This window comes from Diadema antillarum, unplaced genomic scaffold, assembly GCF_040938485.1.
Source record: "Diadema antillarum isolate AM-2024a unplaced genomic scaffold, OU_Dant_1.0 scf00000087, whole genome shotgun sequence".
Lineage (NCBI taxonomy): Eukaryota > Metazoa > Echinodermata > Echinoidea > Diadematoida > Diadematidae > Diadema > Diadema antillarum.
Genome location: NW_027270976.1, coordinates 2,015,017 through 2,039,934, shown reverse-complemented (window position 1 = coordinate 2,039,934; position 24,918 = coordinate 2,015,017). Strand labels below are relative to the sequence as shown.

The 24,918-nt window shown below is 36.3% G+C and overlaps 2 protein-coding genes and 1 non-coding gene across 3 annotated transcripts; 1 reads left to right on the top strand and 2 right to left on the bottom strand.

Annotated features, from left to right (window-relative positions):
• The first annotated feature begins 517 nt into the window (after positions 1–517).
• LOC139718042 (uncharacterized) lies at positions 518–4,768 on the top strand. Its single transcript, XM_071629531.1, has 5 exons — positions 518–542; positions 919–1,076; positions 1,708–1,768; positions 2,933–2,994; positions 4,504–4,768. The coding sequence occupies exons 1-5, from the start codon at positions 518–520 to the stop codon at positions 4,762–4,764; spliced, it is 567 nt and encodes a 188-aa protein (XP_071485632.1). The 3' UTR covers positions 4,765–4,768.
• A 9,150-nt stretch (positions 4,769–13,918) lies between these two features.
• LOC139718024 (uncharacterized) lies at positions 13,919–22,188 on the bottom strand. Its single transcript, XM_071629513.1, has 6 exons — positions 22,087–22,188; positions 19,753–20,122; positions 19,210–19,259; positions 15,865–15,930; positions 15,053–15,136; positions 13,919–14,075 (listed from the first exon to the last, which is right to left on the bottom strand). The coding sequence occupies exons 2-6, from the start codon at positions 20,087–20,089 to the stop codon at positions 14,022–14,024; spliced, it is 591 nt and encodes a 196-aa protein (XP_071485614.1). The 5' UTR covers positions 20,090–20,122; positions 22,087–22,188; the 3' UTR covers positions 13,919–14,021.
• Positions 22,189–24,619: 2,431 nt separating this feature from the next.
• On the bottom strand, positions 24,620–24,701 carry Trnas-gcu (transfer RNA serine (anticodon GCU)). The gene has a single exon. It is a non-coding gene; the product is annotated as a tRNA-Ser (tRNA).
• Between the last annotated feature and the right edge of the window lie 217 nt (positions 24,702–24,918).

Sequence of the window (24,918 nt, the reverse complement as noted above, 5' to 3'; positions counted from 1 at the left end):
TGTATTTTTGTGAAGATTTAGTGAATTCTACCAGTCCCAAAAGTAGGACTCACACTAACATTCTGATTTGCCAATGTAATGGGTCAAAATTATTATTTCTGCTGCAGAATGCCTTTAGGATTTGATGGGTTGATGAAAATTTATGTCAGATTGGTTTGAGAAAAGATAGCATTTATAAATTTAAGTCCTTAATTACAACAATTGTAATCTGGACCTGCCAAATGAATTTGGTCATTACAATGTAGTGATATCACATAGGTTGTTTTTTTTTTTTTCTTCCTTTATTCAGTTCAGTTTCCACCCATGTAACAATTTCTCAAAGAACCTCTGTTTACTCTTGTTTAACAATACATTGTACTGACTCTTATACAGAATGGGAGCTACCTATCCCATGTCTGCTCTTCTTGAACTTCAATTTAAGATGTGCCCTTCCACAAAGAAAGCCAACCCTCCACAACTTAGTGTAAACAGTTCAAGATTCTATAGTTAATTCTCAGAAGGTACTGGTAATCCCCACATGTTCAGAGCTGATTACATCCAAGGTGGCCATTCAGTCCAAAACATTACAATCCCCAACTTGCTGTGTACTTACAAACCTACATGGCCCCAAAATGCAAAAGAGCAGTGGACAGTAGCACCCTCTTAGTACATATTGTGTACTCATTACACCTTCAACAGCTGTTTAATCCCTCTTTGAACAGGACTTAATTGCCCACCCAAGCAAATATAAAGAATGGGACAAAGCCAGAGTCAACTTCACCAACAAGACATGAATTAAAGCTACAATCTTAATTCCCTCTATGAAGGTTGTCCAATCAAAAATTGAGTTAACATCCTAAAATCTATTGCTGTCTTGCACAAAATTAGCATATGGATCTCATGATTTGTTTAAAATGTGTTTATTTTGCATTGTTTTAGATTATGAGCCAGTTAATGTGGAACTGAGGAAGGATGTGGATGCCAAAGCACTCAGATTGGATGAGCTCCTGGTGGAAACAACAGCAAAAAGAAGGGAGATGCCCCCAAAGATCACTCAAGAAATCACCAAAAGGATGGAGCACTTGAGGCATTCAGCTGTAAGCCAAAAGCAGAAAAAAAAAGTTTACTTCTCAAATTTGCTGGACAAATCAGACAGTTGACTAAAGTAATTATATATTCTGTTCAGTTCTATGGAGCAAAGTTGCAATAAAAGACATTTGATGCAACAGCACATGACATAATTGAACAGTGAATAGCTCTGCAGTACTAGGAAAAAGTATTCCTTAAAAAATATTTTGAGAGCAATAATGAGGCCAAGAGATAGAACTCTTGATCTAGGCTGCAATTAATTTCAAATGAAAGATACTGCATCAAATGTTGATGATGTCTGTAACTACCAGTACTTAATGTGGTAAACAAGTTGTCAACATTGCATAGTTGTTTCAGTAGCACCTTGCTTGAAGGTGAACCAGCTCTTCACTAAATTTTAGTGGGAAAGCAAAATCATGGTATAATCTAGGTATTTTGCATAATTGTTTCATTAGCACCTTGCTTGAAGGTGAACCAGCTCTTCACTAAATTTTAGTGGGAAAGCAAAATCATGGTATCATCTAGGTATTTAATTTGCTGCAGTTGATATTTCCATAATATTGATTTTTTTTTTTAATGGTAACCATGACTTGTGCTGAACTCATCATATATGGTAATACTGTACCTCTCTTTCTGCAGGAACAATATACACCAGTAGTGAATGGGCTTGAAGTTGATACCAGCAATTTTCCAAGTCAAGGTAATTATATAATGTTACTGACAGATTTGTCAAAATCACAGTGATACTTACACTTCCAAATTACCCCCATGAACTATCTGTAGTGCTCATGACTCCAAATATATTTTGCCCATTGATAGATGATGTAGAATGTGCCAATGTAAGCAAAACTTAAAGGCATTGTTTAACTATATGTCTAATTAAAAAGGGTTAAAGCTATTGCCGCGACGTGTCATACTCATGACTTTTTTCTTTTGAGTCTCCCGCATCTTTAGACACCAAATCCCAGATGCCTGGGCGCACGATTCGGAAGTTGGGCATAAATATGTACGTGCATGTCAGACCAAATATTGCTCAAAACTGAATTTGTGTACAATTTCAATGCAAACTGTGCTTTCAGGCAAATTTCATAAAAGCATGATTATTTGGGGGTTTTATCCATTAAAATCAATTAATAGCATATTTTCTTGTTTGGAACAATGTCGCGGACAAGTTTCATCGAAAACACAATGAAAAACATAAAGTCGAAAAACAGAGAAATACATAAGAAATTCAAAAAACAATAAAATACTTACGAAATTTTTTCTGATGCCGCAATTTTTTTCTCTTATATTTGCTCGGGACACCAAAAAGAATATTTACACAAAAAATGTGCCCATTTTGAGCTTTATTTAGTGATTTATACCAAATTGTCTGATTTCATGCATCATTATGCATAAATTAGCATAATTTAGCATAAATGATAATTTTTTTAAAATTTACCTTCGTGGTACCGTAGATTACATCATAGGCAATGTGTGTGCCAATTTTCGTCGCGGTCGACGGCCGAGATCTGGAGGGGGGGGGGCCTAGGAGGCCCCCCCGGCTCTATGATCTACCTAAATAGCCCGGCCTAGTTAGGGTTAAATATCATTATACATCCCAGTCAGCAAAGTGTGACAGTTTTCTTCAAAGTTTTCATTAAAGTTTCATATTACTTACAGTGAATATGCATTGTCATATGACTTTAAGGGCACAAGAAAGTTTTCCATGTAGGGTAATCCTCCGTACTGTATGACTACAAGTGTTTCTACACTTTGTAAAGTATCCAAAAATGTTACCGGGTACACACCTTGTGTTCGCTTATGTTACACTTCAGAGGAAGTAACCAATCCAAGTGCTAATTGCTTTCTGTTTTCTGTGCAGTTCTGAGCGACGATGCAAGACTGTTGGAAGAGTCAGGCGAAGCAATTGCCAGGTTATCAAGGGTAAGATAACAAATTTCTGGCTGTAGATGTACATGTATGCTGGCTAGTGTGTACAGTTAAATTGAACTTTTGCCAACACTCACTTAAAGATAATAAAAAGTTTTGGTACCTCAAAAGTGTCCTTGAATTTCCTTGTCTTAGTTTGTGTTTCAGGTTAAAGTACCTTTCATATAACTAACACTGTGAGACTTACTCGCCCCAAAGTGCTCTCATGTCTTAGTAATCATGCAATTAACTGCGACCAGCAGCCCCATACGCATAGCGACCAGCAGTCCCATACGCATAGCGTAATCGGGCTTCGCATTGTAGCATTCAGGATCATGACAGATTTAGTATCGCAGGGTAAATGTCAACTTAAAATCCCATAAATTCTTCAATTTGAAGACTTACCAATTAAGTTGAAGTATTGAAAACAGGCTTCGGGCAACGTTTGGTTCTGCCTATAGTCCCTTTCTGTTCGAATTGATGACTGAATGTGACTCGGTCGACAGGACCTTAGGAGAGCTACATACAGTACACTGAATACTACAGCCAGTGCATGCGAACACAATCCCCCGTCACATGCACACAAATTTCAAATCCATGAACGGATGTTTGTGTGCGCATGCGCTGGCCATGGTATCCAGTGTATGTACAATGTAGCTCTCCCAAGGTCCTCTCGACCGAGTCACATTCAGTCATCAATTCGAACAGAGAGGGACTATTGGCAGAACCAAACGTTGTTCGAAGCCTGTTTTCAATACTTCAACTTAATTGGTAAGTCTTCAAATCGAAGAAATTTTTGGATTTTAAGTTGACATTTACCCGCGATACTAATTCTGTCATGATCCTGAATGCTACAATGCGAAGCCCCATTACGCTATGCGTATGGGGCTGCTGGTCGCAGTTAGCCATGCGTACAATGGGCTGCACGCTGCTGGTCGCAGTCAGTGGTTTCGTACAATATTTATCGACGCTGTACAGCGTTGGCTCTGGTACGAAACCATTATTGCATGATTACTAAGACATGAGAGCACTTTGGGGCGAGTAATTCTCACAGACAACGTACTTTAACCTGAAACACAAACCAAGACAAGGAAATTCAGGGAAGCTTTTGAGGTACCAAAACTTTTTATTATCTTTAATAATGAGTCAATCTTCGAAAAGAAAATTGAAGTTCTTTGGTGAAATGATAAATTGCTGGATAAAGGTAGCATAACATTCAAGTCCTGTTCCTAACGTCCATCGAACGAAATTGAATGTTTGATTTTAAGTGAATACCAGATGTAAAGAAACTGAAGTAATATTTCTGTCTGTTACTGCTAAACAAGTAGGCTGAGGTAAACTTTGATGAATGCTTCAGATCACTACCTGCCATCTCTTGATGAAATTTGATAAACTACCTTATGTGTGCTTACAAATGAGAAGCTACCAGAATTAGATTGTACAATTGACTAATAAATGGATCATCACAAAGAATTGACATCTTCATTCTGTATTCCTCCAACCTCTCTTTGCTCTTTGTTACAGGACCTTCCGCTGCTGGAAGACAAGGCGTCCCGTCTCCACGAGGCTCATGAGATGAAGTCTTCCATGCATGGTAGCAGGGTCTACAAGGTTCTCTCTCATCCCTTGGAAGAGGAAAGCAAGATGGCGGTGTCTATGACTCCCCTGCGTAGAAGGCTTGCAGATGAGACACCATCACCTATCATCAAACCCTCGGCCAAATATGCTTTCCGGGCTCTCAAGGTGCAAAACCACCCTATTAATAATAACTACAAGTTAAAATGATTGCTATAGATTATGCTGTGAAGATTGGACAGAAATAATCTTAAATCATCTTACATCGCTTAACCTTTTTATGACTAGCCCTGTCTTTGGCCGAGATCTGTGGAGAATGTGTGTACTAGCCAAGCCACCATGCCTGTATTATAGGAGAAATCTCTTTACACAGGATAGGCATGACTACAGACCAATGTTTGTCTCTAGTCAGAGGTAACCGTACCTTAGAGCAAAGTTCTTGTGTTAACCAGTCTGCCACCACTGTTACTCTCTTGTTCTTCCCTGTAGCACACACTACAAGCTACATGTATATATGTGAAGCTACATGTGTACTTGTACTGGTACGTAAACTGAGAGCAGGCTTGACTGAGAGATACACTGAGATACACACATTCTTTCTCTCTCTCTTTAAATATATACATTGACTGACCAAATTGTACATGCACTACTTGTATTATCAATATTCACCATGATTTACATTGTACATGTATTTTTCTTTGAATTTAGTACTAAGACTAATAGCCATAACTATGCGCTGCTTTATCCTTTGTAGGCTTGTACATACAGTGCTACATACCAATCATTTGTGATGACATACAAGAGTTAATGTGTGTAGTAGCAGATGACTTTATGTATATCAAAGCATGAATGTAATATTGCACTGCTAGAGCAGGGCAGATACAAGTGTACCAGCAACAAGTATAATTTGTGTCTTTGTGTGAAGTGTCTCAGATGGATTGCAAAGTTTTTAAAGGAAATGATTATCAATATAAACTTGACAACAAAGACACTCAGTTGTAACAAAAATGTGCTTACTTGGGGGGATTGCTGCATAACAATTTAATCTGTCCACAGGTGTCCATGTGCTATATTTACTGTTTTCATTTTGTAGGAGCAGCTGTAACTTTTTTATTTCCTTTTTGCAACACACATATGTTGTAAATGTGGTATATATTGTAGTGTTCAAAGTTTTACAAATTTTGCACGTTGACTAATATTCCCAAAATTAACAACTTCTGAAAATACACATATTCTGTCCCTCTATACAAATGCTGTATACCATCTCTTGAAGTGGGAAATCACCGACTTTTTTTTTTTTCTGGAAAGGGATAGTGCATGTATTTATTTGTCATTGTATAATTGTAGTTCTTGATTGCCAAATCAACCACTTGCAAAATTGTCTTACTAGCCCCAAACAATGAAATATACTTAACAAATACCAAAGTATATACCATATGCAGTATGCTGTAAGATTATTGGGATAAAATGTGTGAACTCTGCTCCTAGTTCTCTCAGGATCATTCAAGTCAATGAAAATATCAGAAACATCCACAAAAATTTCTTGTAAGCCACAAGGGTGTGACATGAACAAATGAAGAGTTTGTTTGCAAAAGCAGATGGTCAATTTTTGAAGATTTTGAAGTACGGTCTCTGTCATGAAGTACAAAATAATACCTTTTAAATGATATATTGGTCGCTACATATAAAGGTACATTTTTGAAGTTATGGTCAAAAGAAGCAAAAATTTTATTATTCTCTTTATTTTTCTTAACCTTTAATCGCAAATATCTCCATTTGGCAAATATGGACTTATCGGTTTTTGCGAACAAACTCTTCAAATATTTACCACCGTCTCTAAGTAGTAGCAAAGTCTCTTTGATCTTGTTGGACGAAAGATGCCCGATTGATCCATACTGCTATTGCCACTATTGACAAACTAGTAGATGGCACCATTTACACATATTCTTATGTGTGTGTGTGAAACAAACCACTTCTCCAGGTTTGCACTCCACTTTGCAAGACCTGAAGTGAGATTTTATGTATCACGAAAATATCCAAACAAATTTAATGATTCATTTCCTTCTTATATCAAGTGCATTAGGATGAAATTTGGCGATTACATTGTAGTTCATTGAGCATGTTGTAAATGATGCACACAAAATGCTTACCGGTACATGTGATTTCGTGTCCGTTCTGATTTTTTTCATGTTTGTGTAATGGATCTTTACTTAGGAGCAAGTGGCTACACTGCATATAACAGTGGACATAATTGGGTGTTCCTGTAAATTATACCGAGTTCAAATTAATGTGATTCACATTTATGTGTACATGAGTGTATATTTTCATGGTACAGTATACTGTAATAGTGGATATTTTCACGAGAGCAATGTTTTACGCTCTTCTGATTAGGATAAATTTTGCAGGTTTTTAATTGCATGGAATCAAATCAAATTTCCGTGCTAGTTTCTGGTTATGCGAAATGTGTGAAACTTTTCACATGGCAAAAATTTCCACTTTTACAGTATCATCTGCATTCTGAGTAGCCAGTGTATAACATAGTGCAGTTCATGTATTGGCATACATAACTATTTTGGTAGAAAATCATTCCTATTTGTCAAATTTGTAGTCAAAACTACATGTATCATATATTATTCTGATATATTACTTTGACCTTTGTTGCATAAAAACATGATTTTGAGTTCCAGCTATGTATTGCACTTCCTACCCAAAAGTCACCAGTGTGAGCCTTTAAACTTTAATATTACAGTCCTTGAGCAACAGTGTAATTGTATGGAAACCCTGTTCTAACAAGGTTGCCAGGACCACCAATAGTAAATGTGCTGTACTAAAAACACACAATGTAAATACAGACATGGAAAATCATGACCACAGAATTCACCTCGTTAAAAGTGGTACCTTGTTGTAAGCAAGCTTGCTATAGCTGAATTTCCTTGTACATGTACATCCAACCTCAGTTATGTGACCATGTTGGGACTGATGCCCTTTTGGACATGTAGGGAGATGGGACTCCCTGGGACAAGTGATATGGCTGGACAAGTGAGACCAGGGAGATGGGCATCTCCTTGGTCAGATATGCTCAAGCCTGGGGCATGTTGGGGTTTCTATGCAAGACACTGATTATTCATTACGTTTACATGATACTTGCATGTGTCACAATTCAAATACACATTTGTAATGTGACGATGAAATGGAATATGTGTGGAAATATGCCTTCCTCTTGGTCTTTGTTCTCTCTAGCTACAGTATTTTGGTTGGTATGAATGTATATACACTATATACAAGTATTGTATCATAGTGATCAACATTGATTATGTCCTGACTTTCTCATTTCCTCATGAACTGTACACTGTATTTGCAAGAGAATCATTGCTTTGTACTATAGTTAAGTTTCGCACTGATACTGAAAAGACATTCAAGTACCATTCTATGTCCGGAAAGTACAGAGATCAAGAAAAGTAATGGCCCAATAACCGAGGTTGGCCTGTAATGTTGTGGTTAAGGTACTTTGTACCATAGATATGTAAATGTACTAGATTGCTTTCACAGAAATTTTGGATAAACTGACCAGACTGGTCTCATTGTTTAAGGACACCAGTCTATTCCATGTTACGTCATTCTCCGCAATAGGACAATGTGCTGGCACAAACACTTGTACTGTATAATGTTCAAGCTCATTTAGCATTTTGTTAGCCTGGGGTACTATTGTACAACATACTTGACTTGACTACTGTACTAAATCAGTGGTTAGGTGGACTAACAAAATATATGTTCATTGTAGTGGGGTGGCTTAGTGAAATTATCGTGACACGGCGGACAAAAGCATGATTTTTTCACCAAAGGTACTTCATGATGTACCTTCTCAAAAAATAGGGTGCTCCAAGAAAATTGATGCTGGGAAGGAGGTTAGAGGTCAAAGGTCAATGACCTTTATTTGTGAAATAGGTTTTTTTGGCTATTTCTCAGGTCAGGAATATCCAATCTGGATAAAACTTGGCAGGAAGAATATTGAGAACAAGTAAAATATTTTGATTGAATTTGGGGTGAAATTTCCAAAGGTCAAAGGTCAAAGGTCAATGAACTTTTTCTAAAAATCATGTTTTTGTTTATTTCTCCAGGTAGGAAGATTCAATTTTCACAAAATTTGATATGAACGTTGTATAGAAGGTACCAAGAGTATAAACCAGGGGTCAAATATAATTGTTGATTTGTGCGTTGCCATGGCAACCCAAAACTAGGGTTTTTAATTGAAGTTAGTTACAGGAGGCTATTTTCCAGTTTGGAAGAGATTCCATTTGAATAGGTACAACTGATCAACGGGATGTATAGAGGTTTGAAATACTTTTCATTAGTGTTAAGTGGTATGTTGCCATGGCAACTACATATATAGATTTTGGTTAAACTTAAAGGAGACTTCAGAACTTATGAATTTGAAGAGATTTCCATCAGGGTTGGTATTATTGATCAACAAAAAAGTCGCCAGACAAAGATTTGTCACCTTTATAGCATGTGGGTTGAGTGAATGCAGCAACAATAGTAGAACACATCAGTGAGAGTTTGAGGAAAATTGGACAATCCGTTCTAAAGTTATGAATTTTTGAAGTTTCTGCTCATGCAGTCGAGGCTGGATGAGAAGACTACTATACCTTGTAATATCACATGTGTACAACGATATAAAGAATGAATAAAGAAAATTCAACATAAATTATTTTCGCTTACAAAAGGATACTCGACTTCTCTTTCAGAAGGCAGGGGGAATAATATTACCCTTGACATACGTCACTAGCAAGTCAAAGAAACTATGTGAACTTTATTCAAAAAGTATGGTTTTGTGAAATTCTCATTTCATTTTCCTTAGAATGTGCGCATGTGACATCATACACTGTGGTAGTCTTTTCATCCAGCCGCGACTGTGCAGATACCTTAAAAAATCATAACTTTTGAACGGATTGTACGATTTTTTCCAAGCTTTCTGTGATGTGTCCTACTAATATTGTTGTATTCACTGAATCCACGTGCGCATGAAGGTGGACTTGTCCTTTAAGGACAGATTCTGAAAGAGCAGACTGTAAGCTTTAAAATGATGTATCACACAATTCAAAGGGATTCCCCTAACCTATCTAAATAATAATACCGGTACTGGAAAGAAAGCACACACTCTGGATAAGTATGAACTGAGAAAAGAGGCTGCATTGTCTATTTTAGCGTTTAATCTTTACCAAGCTGTCTCATGTCATTATGTTCATCTTTTCTTCCCCCCTCCAATTTTCATTTGAGTTTGTCATTATTAATTTTTGATGATAAGAACGATGCCACAAGGCATTGTTTCTTAAAAATGCTTCAACTGCTCCTTCAGGTCCAAAATCTACATCAATATATATTATTTTCCTGATCTCCTCAACATTTTCCAAAAATAAAGCATACACCTTTTATGCATTGAGTCCTCCTTTTTGTGGATAATTAAAGGCAAAAACCCAAAATTAGTGCTTGAAAATTATTCTTAAGTGTGAGTTACGGATAGAAAGAACCTCTGTAAAAAAAAAATGAATCTGTATAATCAATGTTAAGTATTGTTAATAACACAAAATGTGAACAATATTTCTATGATAACATGTTTCCAGACTAAACCGTCCGCATTTATGCTTTAATGAGAAAAATACTGATATCTCTTTATATGTTTGCTTTGATTGCAAAAACTGTATATGGTAGGATGTCTTGTGATACAACAGGGGGGCATTTCATGAAGCAGTTTGGTCAGATATTTTTCTGACAAACTGTTACAAACTACAGAAATCCTTGCATCTGATTGGCAGAGAGCAAATTTGTCCGACAACTTGTCGGACAAAATGCTTCATGAAATGCCCCCAGACCTACACATATTATGCATAAAATGTGATATCCTGAACATTTTTTTCAAGTCACTCTCCCAAAAGTGTATATATAGGACCTTTAAGTTTTTCTTGTGTTTGTTCCTGGCAGATTACTAGTACACAAATGCTCCAATCCATGATGACCTAACGGAAATTAAGGAAATTAAAATGAATATACTGAAAACCAAAACTACAGATACTAATAACTTACTTCATTCTTCTCTCCCCACCCCACCCCTTCTTTTTGGTTTCTTGATATACTAGTAGATCTACCTGACTTTGATAATTGTCATTATGTAACATCATCTTCAATTGACAAGGCGATAAAACTTAACAATCATTTCATTATGCTGCTGGACTAATGGGGTTAGTTGAACTATATTGTTTTTAATGTGCTATACTTTTTCCTCCTATCAATCACATGTATTTTTGGGTGGAATGTATTTTGACATAAAGCATCATAGAATCAACCGCCTTTGGGGTCGGGAATTTTGTCATATCATATTGTGATTTAGATTCTGCTCTATGCCGATTTTGTTTTATTTCTATCAACTTTTTAAACTTCCCCATAGACTTTGTTCACCAGCCAACTACATCCCACCCTCTTTGGATAATGTGAACCAATCAAACATTGCTTTTACTTTTTAATAACATGTCTATACATAGCTATCAGACCAAAAATATTCAAACCGCTTTAAGTCTTTATGAGTGAAATTACAAATATCAATATATCTTTAAAAATATTCAAATTGTCTAAATTCAACTTTATCTATGAAAGTAGACTTTTAACTTTTTTAAACATTTGAATAACCCCCATAAGAAATAAGAAACATATAAAGAGGGGAGGTGCGGACTATAAAAATTGCTTACGGGAACCAGGTAATCCCTGCGCTAAACCTATGGAATTCACACAATCTTGGAGGAAACGGGTTAAATTTGTTAGGAAATATGTAGGGCAATACCCAAAACCTTAAGTTCTCAATGGAATATGCAGCTCTTCTACTGGTAAACTAGTAGTTCTGGGAGAAAAAATGAACTGTGACATAGTCCTACACCTGGCTCAGTCATTGCCCAAGATTTAAAGTATCTGAGCCAGAGTCACATGTCACTCTTTGCCATTTCTCTACAGGAGGTAGACAGTACTAAAAAAATCCTTTACCAGAAATTATATGAAATTATTCAATGAAAAGGTGCTTAAGAAAACTGGACTATTCCAACACACCTCCCTCAGGTCTGCAACACAGACTAACCACCTGTTACCATAGGAAAACCAGTAAAAATGGTGTATTACTGTAAACATGCACATAATATGTCGTATTATGGGTCTGAATTTTAAGACTAGCAACCATGTACATTGCATTGCATTGTACAGAAACCTGGCGAATGCCCTGTGTATAGTCTTTGAATTCAGACATTATTGTTATGTACAAATTAAGGGCATTTTCTCATTTTTTCTGTTAGCGGATTTCTTGGAGCACCCCCTAATTTTGATCCTCATATATATACCAATGTCTGAGGAAAAAATGACACTTTTGTCCGGCGTGTCACGATTATCAGTATATTTGTCACTAAGCCACCCCACTATTGCATTCTGTGGAACATTTCATAATCAAAGAATAAATTCATGTGTGAATGAATTGGTTTCTCACAAAAATTTGTTGGAATATCTTATTGAAATTCATGAAGTCAATGTACATACATATAGTGTCACACTTTGGACATTTATGTACAAAATGAGTCAAACTGAATGTACAAAATCTAAAAATAACATCCATAATGTTTCCTGGCATCCACAACCAGAGTGGAGAAAGAGAAAAGAAACTAAGGTAGACATCCAAGACGACTCAGTGAAAGTCAAAATCTTGAGTCAACACTCCACATCAGGTCTCCTGCATTCTCTCTTTTTCTTTGTAAGGTTTATACATTGTATAGTTTCATCTTTTCTATATCTGGTAAATGCATTTCCTTAATCTCACTGGATTTCTACTCAAATTTCAAGGTTTACTGAAAGTGACAAAATGCTTCTATGAGAATTCTCACAAGCTACAACTAAAACTATGATGCTCCTAATTTGGTAACTAACATCACATGCATTACTCTTTAAACAATATGAATCGTGCATATCCTACACACCACTGAAAAACAACAAACAAACCAAAAACAAACCTGTGCAGAAACTCATACATTTGTTAAGTCAGGCATTGACTATTGGTTGTACATAGAACACATTTGTATATCTCTTTTTATTCTGAAGATATGTGTACTGATATGATTTAAAAAAAGGGGGGGGGGGAGTATTAGAAACCTCATCCATGTGACTATTACCACCTATGGAGTATGCCTGTAATATAGAAGTTACCACAGTGGAAAATTTGCACAAACATTTTCATAAGAGTAGGTTATTTCAGTCATGAGAAGCCGAAACAAATAAAAACATGACTTTTTTTCCCCATCTGGACAAATGAACAGAGTATCTCATGTCAAGTACGACTGTATGTACAGTCAACCTTGCATAAGTCAATCTCATATAAGCTGAAGAATTGGCTGAAGCAAAGGAAAATCGTACACTGGATGGACATAAACGTGTTAATTCTCTTGTGTAAATCAAAATTCATGCATTAAATCAAAAGTATTTTCTCTGTTCCCTTTAGATGCCACTTAAGCAAAGTTGACTTTATTTTGCTGTATCAAGTACTCTGTACACCAAGTTTCTTCTGTGTGCACTGAATTAGCACGGATGAGAAAAGTTGGCAGCTACTTTGTACAAGGGAACCTTGTTATAATGAGAATCTAAAAACCGAGACAATTACCTTATTATATCAGGTTCTCACTATGTCAGGGTACAAAAACAAGAGTTGGAACCTACAAAATCACCTTGTTGAAAGAGGGTTTGTTATATCCAACCTCTTTATGAGGTTCCATTGTATCTGTGCATTTACAGCTAATTGCAAATTACCATGGAAGACCAAACAATTCTTTTTATAAACACACACTGATTAATTTAACATTAATAAGTAGAGTGTGAAGTGTGCATCTCTCTTCTTGGTATCAATGGTAATAAACACATTAAGGCATTCACGAATCTGATCTCCTAAAATGGAGCAAGATGGATTTGTTCATTATTCCCAGAATATATCATGTAAAGGAAATCCTACGACAAATCTGCACAAGAAATCTTGAAAATGAGAAGGGGGAAAAATACAGTTTTGTCAGTCTTATCGTATGGAATGATATGTGATAATTCAGATTGAAAACTGCTAGCAGTAAGCATTATGATTTATTTGCAATTTTCGTGTGATACACATGCAATGGCTCACCATAACTTGTGTACCCAGCTGAACCTACTCCTGCTAAAATTTAGCTGGCTGTGGACGAATGAATAAAATAGTTGTTACATGCCATAGGCAAAATCTAGACCTATACAAGTCTGAGAAATAACCCTCCCCCTCCCCCCCCCCCCCCCAAAAAAAAAAAACAAAAAAACACCACAACAAACTTTGATCATCATCAGTGGATTATCATGTCTTGATGGCACTGTCAGCAAACTTGGGTAAAAAAGAAATAATCTTGGCAGAAACACAAGACACACAACTCTGTTTAATTCCTGGTAGAATTGAGGAAGTGGAGAAGCTGCTCTCGATTTTTGTCCCGCTGTAGAGGGAGACAAAGACAACAGAGGGACTGCTGAGATGAAAGTTACTGGAAACTGGTGAGGAAGCATGGAATACATAGCTAATTGTATTGGGTCACACCATAATCCATTGTGACACCTTGGCAGTGGTTTCAAACCATAATGCAACGCTGCACACTGGCACTGGTCTAACTGTCCCTGACCACTAAAATTAATCAATGTCAGACCAGTAGCTTTTCAGAACGGACCGCTAAAATATGGAAAAACTTACAGATTGTGTGGACAATGATATAAAATATAAAGGGAATTCCACAAAAATTCATTTTTTATGAAAATTACACATTCCATCAACTTGATACTGACATATGTTAAGGGTAGAAATTATTACCCCTGCTTTCTGAAAACGGTTAGTGAAGTGCTCTTTCATTATGCTAGAAAAGTGAATTTGTGTGGAATTTTCTATATATTTTCTTTATATGGTTGTCCACACATACGTCATAACCTCTACAGTAGTAGTCTCCTTATCCAGCAGTTCCAACACCAAAACTTTGAAAATTCATAACTTTTGCATCGTTTATTCGATTTTCCTCAAACTTTCACTAATGTGTTCTACTAATGTTGCTGCTTTCACTCAATCCACATTGCTCTTTGGGTTTGGGTTCCCTTTAATGATCATACAATTCTATAAGGAATTCAATGTTTATTTGATGAAAATTGATTTTTAAATGGCTGAGATATCCATAACCAAAGTAAAACAAAGCGATCCTAACAAAAAGTGGGTCCCACCTTTTATTAGGATCACTTAGTTTGGGATATCTCAGCCATTTCAAAACCAATTTTCATCAAATAAACTTTGAATTTCTCCTAGAATTATATGCTCTTTCATATTTCACAAGAGGTTTCTCATTATCTCCGAAAAATCATCATCAAAAAATGTTGGAAACCTGAAGCCCCACCTTGACTGAAACTGCACCTCCCCTTTAAAGTGAAAACTTACTGCTTTGTCTGAACTGCTCTTCTTCACCTTCATCTTGATCTTCTGGCCAGAGACTATACTTCTGCCTGTTTCTGGCTTCATGTACTATTGGTAAAAAAACAAGGTTTTTTAGTGTGTAAAACACTGTAAATTCATTAAAATCAGACAGACACATGATATTCACCTTGCTACCGTATACCATAAAACGCAAGTGGAAACTTAGTGACATCATAACAAGAGTTTGGCATCTACCCTGTTAATGTGATTGTATATTTTGTCAATGCAAGTTGCATTAATTCTGGTTGGTGTTTAAAAATATGATAAAATGATGATTTACTTCTTCCTTTATTATGAGATGATAACATACACTAATGAAGAAATGCTACTCGTTGGTAGCAAGTGTTCCTTTCATTCATAGTGACTAGGACCGCAAAAAATAAGTCTTGCCACTTGTCATTAACTTGTCTAAAGTAATTTAGCATGGTACACAGTACATGTAGAACTTTTGTTATCTGTAGAGTACCAGGTGTATGACAAAAAGTTTGTAACAGCAAAGGTGATGTAATGACTGCTCTCATTGATAGTTTGTCATGCCACAGATTTAAATTCATATAGGTAACTTTTGTAACAGAGAATCTGCATTCTCGCCAAATGACTAAATACAAGGTAAAATGAGGTTTGCATTTTCATTCACAATGCCATTACTGCAGTGCAATAGACATCAAGTCCTGCATGTGTATTATTAGCAGGTTTTTGTTGAGATCCTTCATTATCAGGAAAATCTCAGTCCAAACGATCTAGTTGCAACATGACATAAATCTACACATACGCACCTGTGATAAGCGAACAGGTCCACTGTCATTTTTGCTATCTTTCTTCTTCTTTGTCTTCTTATGTTTCTGGTGAAGAGAGAAACACAATACCTTCATCATTCATATCTTTTGACTCAATATCTGTGCTCTACCAAAAGCACTTGATAACAAACTCACTGATACAGTTTGAAGTAGGTGTACACCTCTAGTTCTTACTGGAAAGGATATGAAGGCTGATAAAATATTACCGGTAAATGTTCACGAAGACCCATGTGGAAGATGCTTACTACAAGGATTTTTCACATTTTTGCCCCCGAACTGCCAAAAGCCGTATAAAAAAATCAGTTAACTGCATATGGCTGTCTCGTGTGTGTGTGTGTGTGTGTGTGTGTGTGTGATATTTCTGCCGTGTGAATTGTGGAGGGAAGGGAAGGATAAGTGGTTATGCAAGTGATAAGGGCATGGGGTGGGGATATTTGGACTTGGGAAATAAAGGGGATGGGAGGAATGAAGGATGTCTGTTTGGTATTGGACTGGATTTAAAGGGGGAGTGGAGATGTGAATATTGAGGGTGTTTGATGTTTTGGATAGTTGTAAAGGTATAGTATTAGGAACGGTAGTTAGGAAAAATTGGTCTGGAGATGGGTTTTATTTCAGATACGATATACATGTACAGTCAACCTCGCATAAGTCAAATAATCACCTTAATGCTTTCCAAGTCCTCTTCTCTTTATATTCTATCGATTTTAATCCCTCATGAATTAAATCTTCTCTAAATCAAAGCTATTTCTTCAGTCCAAATCGATTTGACTAAGGCAAGGTTGACTGTATTTCCACTTTTTTTTTTTTTTTTTTTTGGGGGGGGGGCGGTAATTTGCTGTACTATTTTCATTTCATCTGTTACAACAAAAATGGAATGTGAGTCTCAATTGATACCTTTGTTCATTTCCATTCCCAAGTGCAGAAATGTTACTAAAGGAATTATTTTAGATACATTGCCTGGGAATACCAAATTGAATCGCTGTTAGAGTATAATTTGGATGGAAGTGAATAAATATTATTGGGGAAAAAAGTGATAGGCAAAAGTGTGTGTTTCTTTGTCTGGTTCATATCATCCCTGTATCAGCCAACTCTGCAATATAATGTCCATAAATACAGAACGATTTGCTTTACCCATGTAAAATCATGTAAAATTTACTGCTTCTCTCAGTGAGTAAGGGTTGTTTCAAAACCCTAGATGAACTAAAGGGATAATTACATTGTCTACGTAAATACTGGTCGGTGACTGGCCATGATGCAATCGCATGACTAATGTAGCGAGGATAGAAATTGTTACACATATGGTATTGCCAACAGTGATGTCACTTCAAGTAACATAATTCCAGAATTCAACTGGCTGAAGACAGAATGAGTAATACACAACTTTGTAATCATCCACACTGGTGTGATTCTATGCTACAATGAAATTATGTGTTTTTAAATAGATCATGCAGAATAACAAATATTGCCTCAAATATTGTTGCAATATAACTCTTGTCATCAGTTTGTTCCTCGGGATTTTATATTTTTTTCCTTGAGAAAATATTTTCCTGAAGCCTGCAGCACTTCAGGAAAATATAATCTATTAAAAAAATATATAACTTCTGCAATGATGATAAGTGTAAATATATTACTGTGGGAATATGGACATTTCTGTATAAGGTTGTCAAAAGAAGAATGCAATAATGGTATGTTAAAAGACACCATAGTAGGGGAACACCTCAAGCTGCCAAACATAAATCAAAGTACAGCAAGACTAAGGACCTACTGTTCACTGGTCCATGATGAGACCAAATCACTAAGTTTAGCTGTGGGGCTTTAGTAATCCCACACTGAAATAAAGCAGTCCCGAGATAATGATAATCCCTTTTGTTCATCAGGTTAAGAGATTTGCACTCAGTAAATTTTGTATTTATATCAAACATTGAGTATCATAAATATATCTTTATAATTAATGTGCATGTTCTGAAAATGATACACGCATATGAAGGGATATGTGATAGTTTGGTCAGTGGTTAGTCTCTAGCTTGGAAAATGCTCACTTTGAGAAAAGACATATGGCCATGCTGGAGAACGACAACACAGGATGAGCCATGCAGGCTGCTGATTGGAGAGCAGAATTTCATGTATTGGCTACATTGAGGTATGTACGATAAGTATTGCAGTTTGTTATTATTTGCTAATTTATCATTTGGAAAGTTAATGCTTTGTTGTTTGATTCATTTGATTCATGGACAATGATCAAATTGTTTCATAGCACACATTTAATGCTGGACAATGGCAAATGATGAAGTCATGACATTATGCATCAATGGTACGGGCAAATAGAAACAGTGCTCAGTGTTTAAGACTGTTCTTTTTTGTTCTTTGCAGAGGTTTTCTTCTCTCCCATTTTCTTCTCTACACCCGTTTCCTTCTTTCTGGATGTTGAGACGGTATTCAGTTATTACAGCCATGATAAATCCTGTTCAACCATACAATCATAAGTCTTGGTGTTTTCTTTGGTAGTGCTTATCCTGACATACAACCCCTTTCCAAGCTACATTATGCCTCTAAAAAGGCAATATCTGTATTATGTCAAGCTTTAAAAGACAAGTTCACCTTCATAAACATAAGGATTGAGAGAATGCAACAATATTAGTAGAACACATCAATGAAAGTTTGAGGAAAATTGGACAATCGATGCAAAAGTTATGAATTTAAAAAATTTTTGTGTTGGAACCGCTGGATGAGGAGACTACTACAGCTTGTGAGTCATATGCGTTCAACAGTATAAAGAAAATGTAAAAGAAAATTCAACATATTTTCACTTTTTTCGCATAATAAAAGAGCTCTTGACTTGCCTCTTTCTAAAGGCAGGGGGAATAATATTGCCCATAACATTTGTCGGTAACGAGTCAGGGGAATGTGTACTTTTTTCAAAAGATGGAATTTTGTGAAATTCTCTTTACATTTTCCTTATATTGTTGTACGCAAGTTATTCATACACTGCAGTAGTCTTCTCATCCAGCGGTTGCTGCACAAAAATTTTAAAAATTCATAACTTTTGAACGGATTGTCTGATTTTCCTCAAACTTTCAATGATGTGTTCTACTAATATTGCTACATTCTCTCAATCCTTATGTTTATAAAGGTGAACTTGTCCTTTAACCAGTGTACTTATCACACACATATGTCTTCACAGTTCCTGTAATCCAAAACAAAGTGTACACACAAAACATGTCGTAAATAACAATGGAAAGCAACACAAGCATTCCAAAATGAAAATTTTGCAATAGGGAGTAATTCAAAAAATGAAAAGAGGTTTCAGATTCTTTTGACACATACCTTCTCTTTTTTCTTTTCTCGCTTTCGTTTCTTCTTTTTCCTCTGCTTCTCTGTAAATGTTCAGGATTAAAGGCAATAATAAAAAATTCCTGTAAACATGAAGAGTAATGCTTATACAGAATTTTCAGAGTGCAAGTCAATATCTATTTTAATCTAAGCTTTTCAACGTTAAGTGACTAGATGGCCAAAAGCAACGACTACACTTGCAATTAGATCTAACCAGTGCCCTTGCCACCCCCAAACACAGCGTATGTGCAAGCCGTTGTTGGACAGTGGATTACCCAAATACATCTTCTGCATATGTTTCTTCAGTACAGAAGACCTGCAACGTGTTTGCTGATTTACTTCGTTCACGTGGCTCACCCTCAATTACGTCATTACTGTATCATGAGAGTATAGTTACCTTGCACACACTGTTACATTCCTCAAAGGCTGATCACAAAAAAAGAAAAGAAAAAAGAAAAGGAGACAAGTGAAAGTAACAGGTTGGAATATTAATAACAGTCAATGAAAATCTACCACATATGTAGGTGCATATTATACCTATACTAGAGTCACTTGTAGAACTGTCCGAATCACTTGTTCCCGAGGTTGAATCACTACTGCTGCTCTCTGATGAATATTTTGTCTTTTTCTTCTTTTTATGTCTCCTCTTGGCTACATCCTCCCTTTCACGAGAAGCGGAAGAAGGCGACGAACTGGAGCTTCTGGATCTATGCCTCTTACGATTCTTTGACCTATGCCTACTTGAGTCTCGTGAGTGACTGGATTTCCTTTTCTCTATGTGTCTGTCTCTGCGGTCATGATCATCATCACTGCTGCTATCAGTTGAATAGTCAGATGAAGAAGACCTGTGATGCTTCTTTTTCTTGCTGCTCATGATAATTTCATGTCCTCAAGAGGTTCTCTGAAACTAAGGAAAAATAAATCACAAAATTATGGAAAGGAAGTTGAATTAGTCCATGTCGCACGTAAGCCATTATCATGAGAAAGAATCTTAGTCATGCTTTCCCATTTTGCTTCCTGTGAGAAAGTAAATAGGGTCCCAAATCATTTCAGTCTATGAAAAAATACTCACAATGAACACAGCTGTTGCAAAATTCTTGTTGTATGGAAGCAATTTTGGAGTGCAATGGATGAGAAAAAAAAACAACATCACAAATGCATTCAGTTAGACTGCTAAATAAATACAGAACCAATAATTTGCAAGCTTAAATGTATTGGTTCAGAATCAAATGTTTGACAGTTTCATAGTGTTAGCCATGCCTCCTGCAAATGAACCTCCACAGCATACTCACTACAAAGCTATTCAGACTTGAAATCCACCTGCAATGGCATAAAGTGTGACTTCACACTCTCATCGTGAAAGTTATGAAATGTGTTTCAACCTCCTTCCTTCACATCAGCACATCAGCACTAAGCATCCCTTCCAATAAACACTCAGATGATTTTTTTTCTTGTACTGCTATCTATATGATCATGAAACATTTTCTGATACATTGTAAAACATGCTTAATTTCATGTATACAATGTACTTATATGTTTCATTATTGTGCTTTCTACAATGTTGATGTGAATACAACTTTTGAACTCTCAATGTTTGTAGAATTGAACCAAGTCTTAGGCTTTAACAGGGTGTCTAACATTGCATTTCGCACTCTCCTTGAAGGCAAAATAAATCAGACACAATACTGCATGCACAAAGTTTACTGTTTTCATTATTTGCATATTTTTTTGTTTGCTGACTTATAATAAAATTTTGAGACATCGAGTTAAAAAGTGCCAGTCCAAAGGACTCTGTTACAAGAGGGAGCACCTTATTTGGTATTCTGTCTGAATATTAGTAGGGGCCTACCGGGTGCTCCTATTAATAGGTGAAGAAAGCTTACTAAGTTAAAGACTGCTCAGCACTAGTGACGTAGTGTATGTACACTAGTGCCGACTGCTATCTTGTGAGGAATTTGTGGGTATAGTACTTTGGGGAGGGTTGGGGCATTTTGTGCAAGTAAGGAATACATACAATGACAATATATACACTGTACATTGCACATACTTGCCACATAATAAACATGGAACTTGAATGAACTGATCCTTTAGATTGTCTGTTTTAAATAAATAGTGGCATTTACTCATACAAGATTAGTCATCAACTAAGATTTTGTTTTTCATGGGGAAGAGGGTGAAACGGGAACAGTTGAGTTCTTGCCGTGGACTAAGTTCTGGACAATTCTTGACATAAATTGGACTGACAAGCCAAACCATTGAATAAGCAAACAAGAAACGGTCTGTTAATCATCCCAGGAAATTAAAACTTAGCTATCTTTTTTTTTCTTAAAACTTCAGAAGGAAAGCAAATTGAAGGAAAGGAACATTTTTTTTTGGTGGTGCATAAAGTCCAGAGTGGGATGGCCATGCCATGTGAGGCCAGATAAAATAAAAATACTTACAGTTGCTGCCATGATCGGATGACATCTTTTCGACTTACATGTATTTTCCTAAATGTGTTCACATAGATAGTGCCAAAATTCACTAATGAACTGGTGTTAATCAAAGAAGACTGAACAGTGCACACACTGAAACAAGCAGATATTACCACAAACACAATACCAGCGCTATATAGCTAGGCCTAGATCACTGTCTACAGAATTCGGAAGACAAGCTAGCAAGCAGGCTCACAGCAACATGAGTAAGATCAGATGGGACTACAGAAAGCAAAATTCGCTAGCGACGCATTGACATAGTCGCAACTCGCCCTTACCCTGACCACAATTTTTAGAGTTGTTGGGTCATGGAACTGTAGTGGACATGTAATGTCGGCACAGCACAAGTAGAATCGATACCTAAAACAAAAACAACATCGCAGGAAGCAGTACATACCTCTACCTTTTGCCTTCGTGTGGTCCCTTTTCGTAGCTTTTATTTCAGCTTGATGCGGATTTTAATATGTGCGTTGAGCAACGTCAATGATCTTTATATGTATATGTACGTACATGTATGTGTACTAATATGTGTATGGGATATTTGGTATCACACCCACAGTATAATGGTTGTTGCAGCATGCACTCACGCGCGGTATCGGTACACTACTGTTTGCGATGCGATATGATGATGAGTGATGTAGACAGAAATAAATGATCCGTCTGTCGGGTGTTCTATCGTGGGTTACAAGTAACAAAACTTAGGACTGCAAATAAGGAAGGAACAAAAAAGGAGTCTTTTATTTTTTGTTTGACGTTATCGCTGTGGGGATCCGTGAGGCCAGACGCAGTCTCCGCGGAACATATCCCCGACGACCAGATACAGACTGATCTTTCGGTCAAATGATGATGATGATGATGATGATGATGAGTGAGTCGAACCACCAGTCATATGTGTTTATATCATTCTCTCTCTTCCTTCTGTAAAGGCATCTATTAATGTATATATATACACACACACATAGATACATGTATGTATGTATAAATGAAAAGATGCAGATTCCATGTATAATCACACGAAAATTATTGATGTTTTTCTTTCTTCCTTCCTTCCTTCCTTTCTTTCTTTCTTTAATTCTTTTTTTTTCTTCTTCTTCTCCTCCTCCTTCTTCTGGTTAAGTCTGCCTCCTTTAATAAGCTGAAGAGTCATGATCGTATTCATAATCATGAGCACCAGTTAATCACTATTTGCTTTGATGTTTTGTTTACAGAAAAAAAAGACAACGATATAGGCCTGCATACTGTACGCTATAGGGCCTATATTACAGGATTATTCTCGATTGTAACTCTCTTTGGTCTATACGGTAGGCAATTTGTATTTCATTTTCTTTTCCTCCTTTCTGATCCTCCCCAATTCATGAGTCTCTCTTGTTTGTAAGTAATAAACGAGATGAATGGAGAAATGTATACCAAAATACATGTTTCATCCAAGCAAAGGTAGAGAAATATGAAAAAATAATGAGACATTATGCAATTGCCAAGAAGGAAAGGGCTAATACATATATATATATATATATATATATATATATATATATATATATATATATATATATATATATATGTGTATGTATATATAGGCCTATATAATATATATATGGTATATATACATAAATAAATAAATAAATATATATAATTATATATAGAAGTATTGCAACAAGTTCACTCGGTTGACATCAGGTACATCCGTATTTTATTGCTACTCGGAGTTTCATGCCACCTTCATTTCATGAAGACATTATGCAATGTTTCATGAAGGTGGCATGAAACTCCGAGTAGCAATAAAATACGGATGTACCTGATGTCAACCGAGTGAACTTGTTGCAATACTTCTGTCTAAAGCTCTTCCTTTGAGGATATCGAGCACTCTTCATAGAAGGATAGAATCACCAAGTGTATAATTATATATATATAGATTCACAACAGTAGGTCAATATAAACTCCGTTGGAAACGTAAATTTGACGAATTTTCGCCCATAGGGCTTTGTCAAGTCAATACATTTGACACTTTATTTTGAAGCAGATCAAAATAAAAGATGCGTCGACACTGTGATGGTAGCGCGTCCATAACAAGATATATATGTATAGTTGTTTATTATTATAGGCCTAGTGCATTTTGCAGTTCATGTTGATAATAATTATCAAGTAATGTAAATGATAACTAATAATGGAACTTGACTTTGCCAAACTTCCACAATTATGTCACATCCAGCTGCATGGATCCCATAGAAGACTAGCCAGTTCAGCTGAATATGGGCTATCCTGCCATCTTCTGTGAAGAAAAATGAAAGGTTCCATACCATTTAAGTATCATGAGATTTCCATGAATAGTATAAGGTTGACTTTTTACCTTGATTTACCTTGATGTTGGGCATAAGATATACTGAACTTATTTGCCCCTCTGCATCTGAGTCTTAATTGCTGCAAATGTTATTTGCACTGTATTCGCATGTGTATAAAAGGCAGGAGCATTATGGGAATTTAGTATCTGGATCATAACAGTTGAATTTATGTTTCCATGCCTCAACTAAATTTGATTTGATCGAAGGAGTTACTGTTGCTATTGAGTGGCTTCAGAGTTCAGGTGGTACAGGCTGTTCCAGAGGTTGACTACACGATGAGAGAAATTCCTCTGTTGTGGGTTTGAGTTTGCCTGAAGTTTTTTAAGTGTGTGACCTCTTGTCCTTGAATAGGTACATGTATATTGCTTGAAGAAATTTGCAGGTGGGCTATGCAAATCATCTAGGCCATTTAGGATCTTGAATGTCTGGACCATTGCATGTCTGCTCTGTGTCTCCCAAATAATTGTTAAAAACATGTGTTTTCATACTGTACGAGTGAGTTTGATTAAAGACATCTTTCTTATATGTGTATTACATTGTATATACTCAAACGACCCCCAGAAAGTAACAAATAAAGAAAAAAAAGAAAAAATGCGACGAGGATGGGATTCGAACCCACGCGTGCAGAGCACAATGGATTAGCAGTCCATCGCCTTAACCACTCGGCCACCTCGTCCTATGCACGGAATGGCAACTTTTTGTTTATATACTATAAATTTTGGGGTAACCCCCAAAAGCTATCATTCATTTATTATTTACTAGATTTAATTGTTATACCATAGAGATAGGTGTTGCAAAACACAATTTGTTTGAATTTTATGGTTTCTGAAAATTAACGAGGAAGAGAGTCAGAATAGTTCTGCTGTAGCCAGCAGACGACGTTCCCCTATCAG

Excerpts from the sequence above, each read along its gene's own strand:
- LOC139718042 (XM_071629531.1), top strand. The coding sequence starts at position 518 with ATGTTCAGAGCTGATTACATCCAAG. Across the intron at positions 1,769-2,932 it reads CAGCAATTTTCCAAGTCAAG|TTCTGAGCGACGATGCAAGA; the intron begins GTAATTATATAA and ends TTTTCTGTGCAG. Across the intron at positions 2,995-4,503 it reads CAATTGCCAGGTTATCAAGG|GACCTTCCGCTGCTGGAAGA; the intron begins GTAAGATAACAA and ends TCTTTGTTACAG.
- LOC139718024 (XM_071629513.1), bottom strand. The coding sequence starts at position 20,089 with ATGAGCAGCAAGAAAAAGAAGCATCACAGGTCTTCTTCATCTGACTAT. Across the intron at positions 15,931-19,209 it reads GAGAAAAGAAAAAAGAGAAG|AAACATAAGAAGACAAAGAA; the intron begins GTATGTGTCAAA and ends TCTCTTCACCAG. Across the intron at positions 14,076-15,052 it reads AGAGCAGTTCAGACAAAGCA|CGGGACAAAAATCGAGAGCA; the intron begins GTAAGTTTTCAC and ends CTCCCTCTACAG.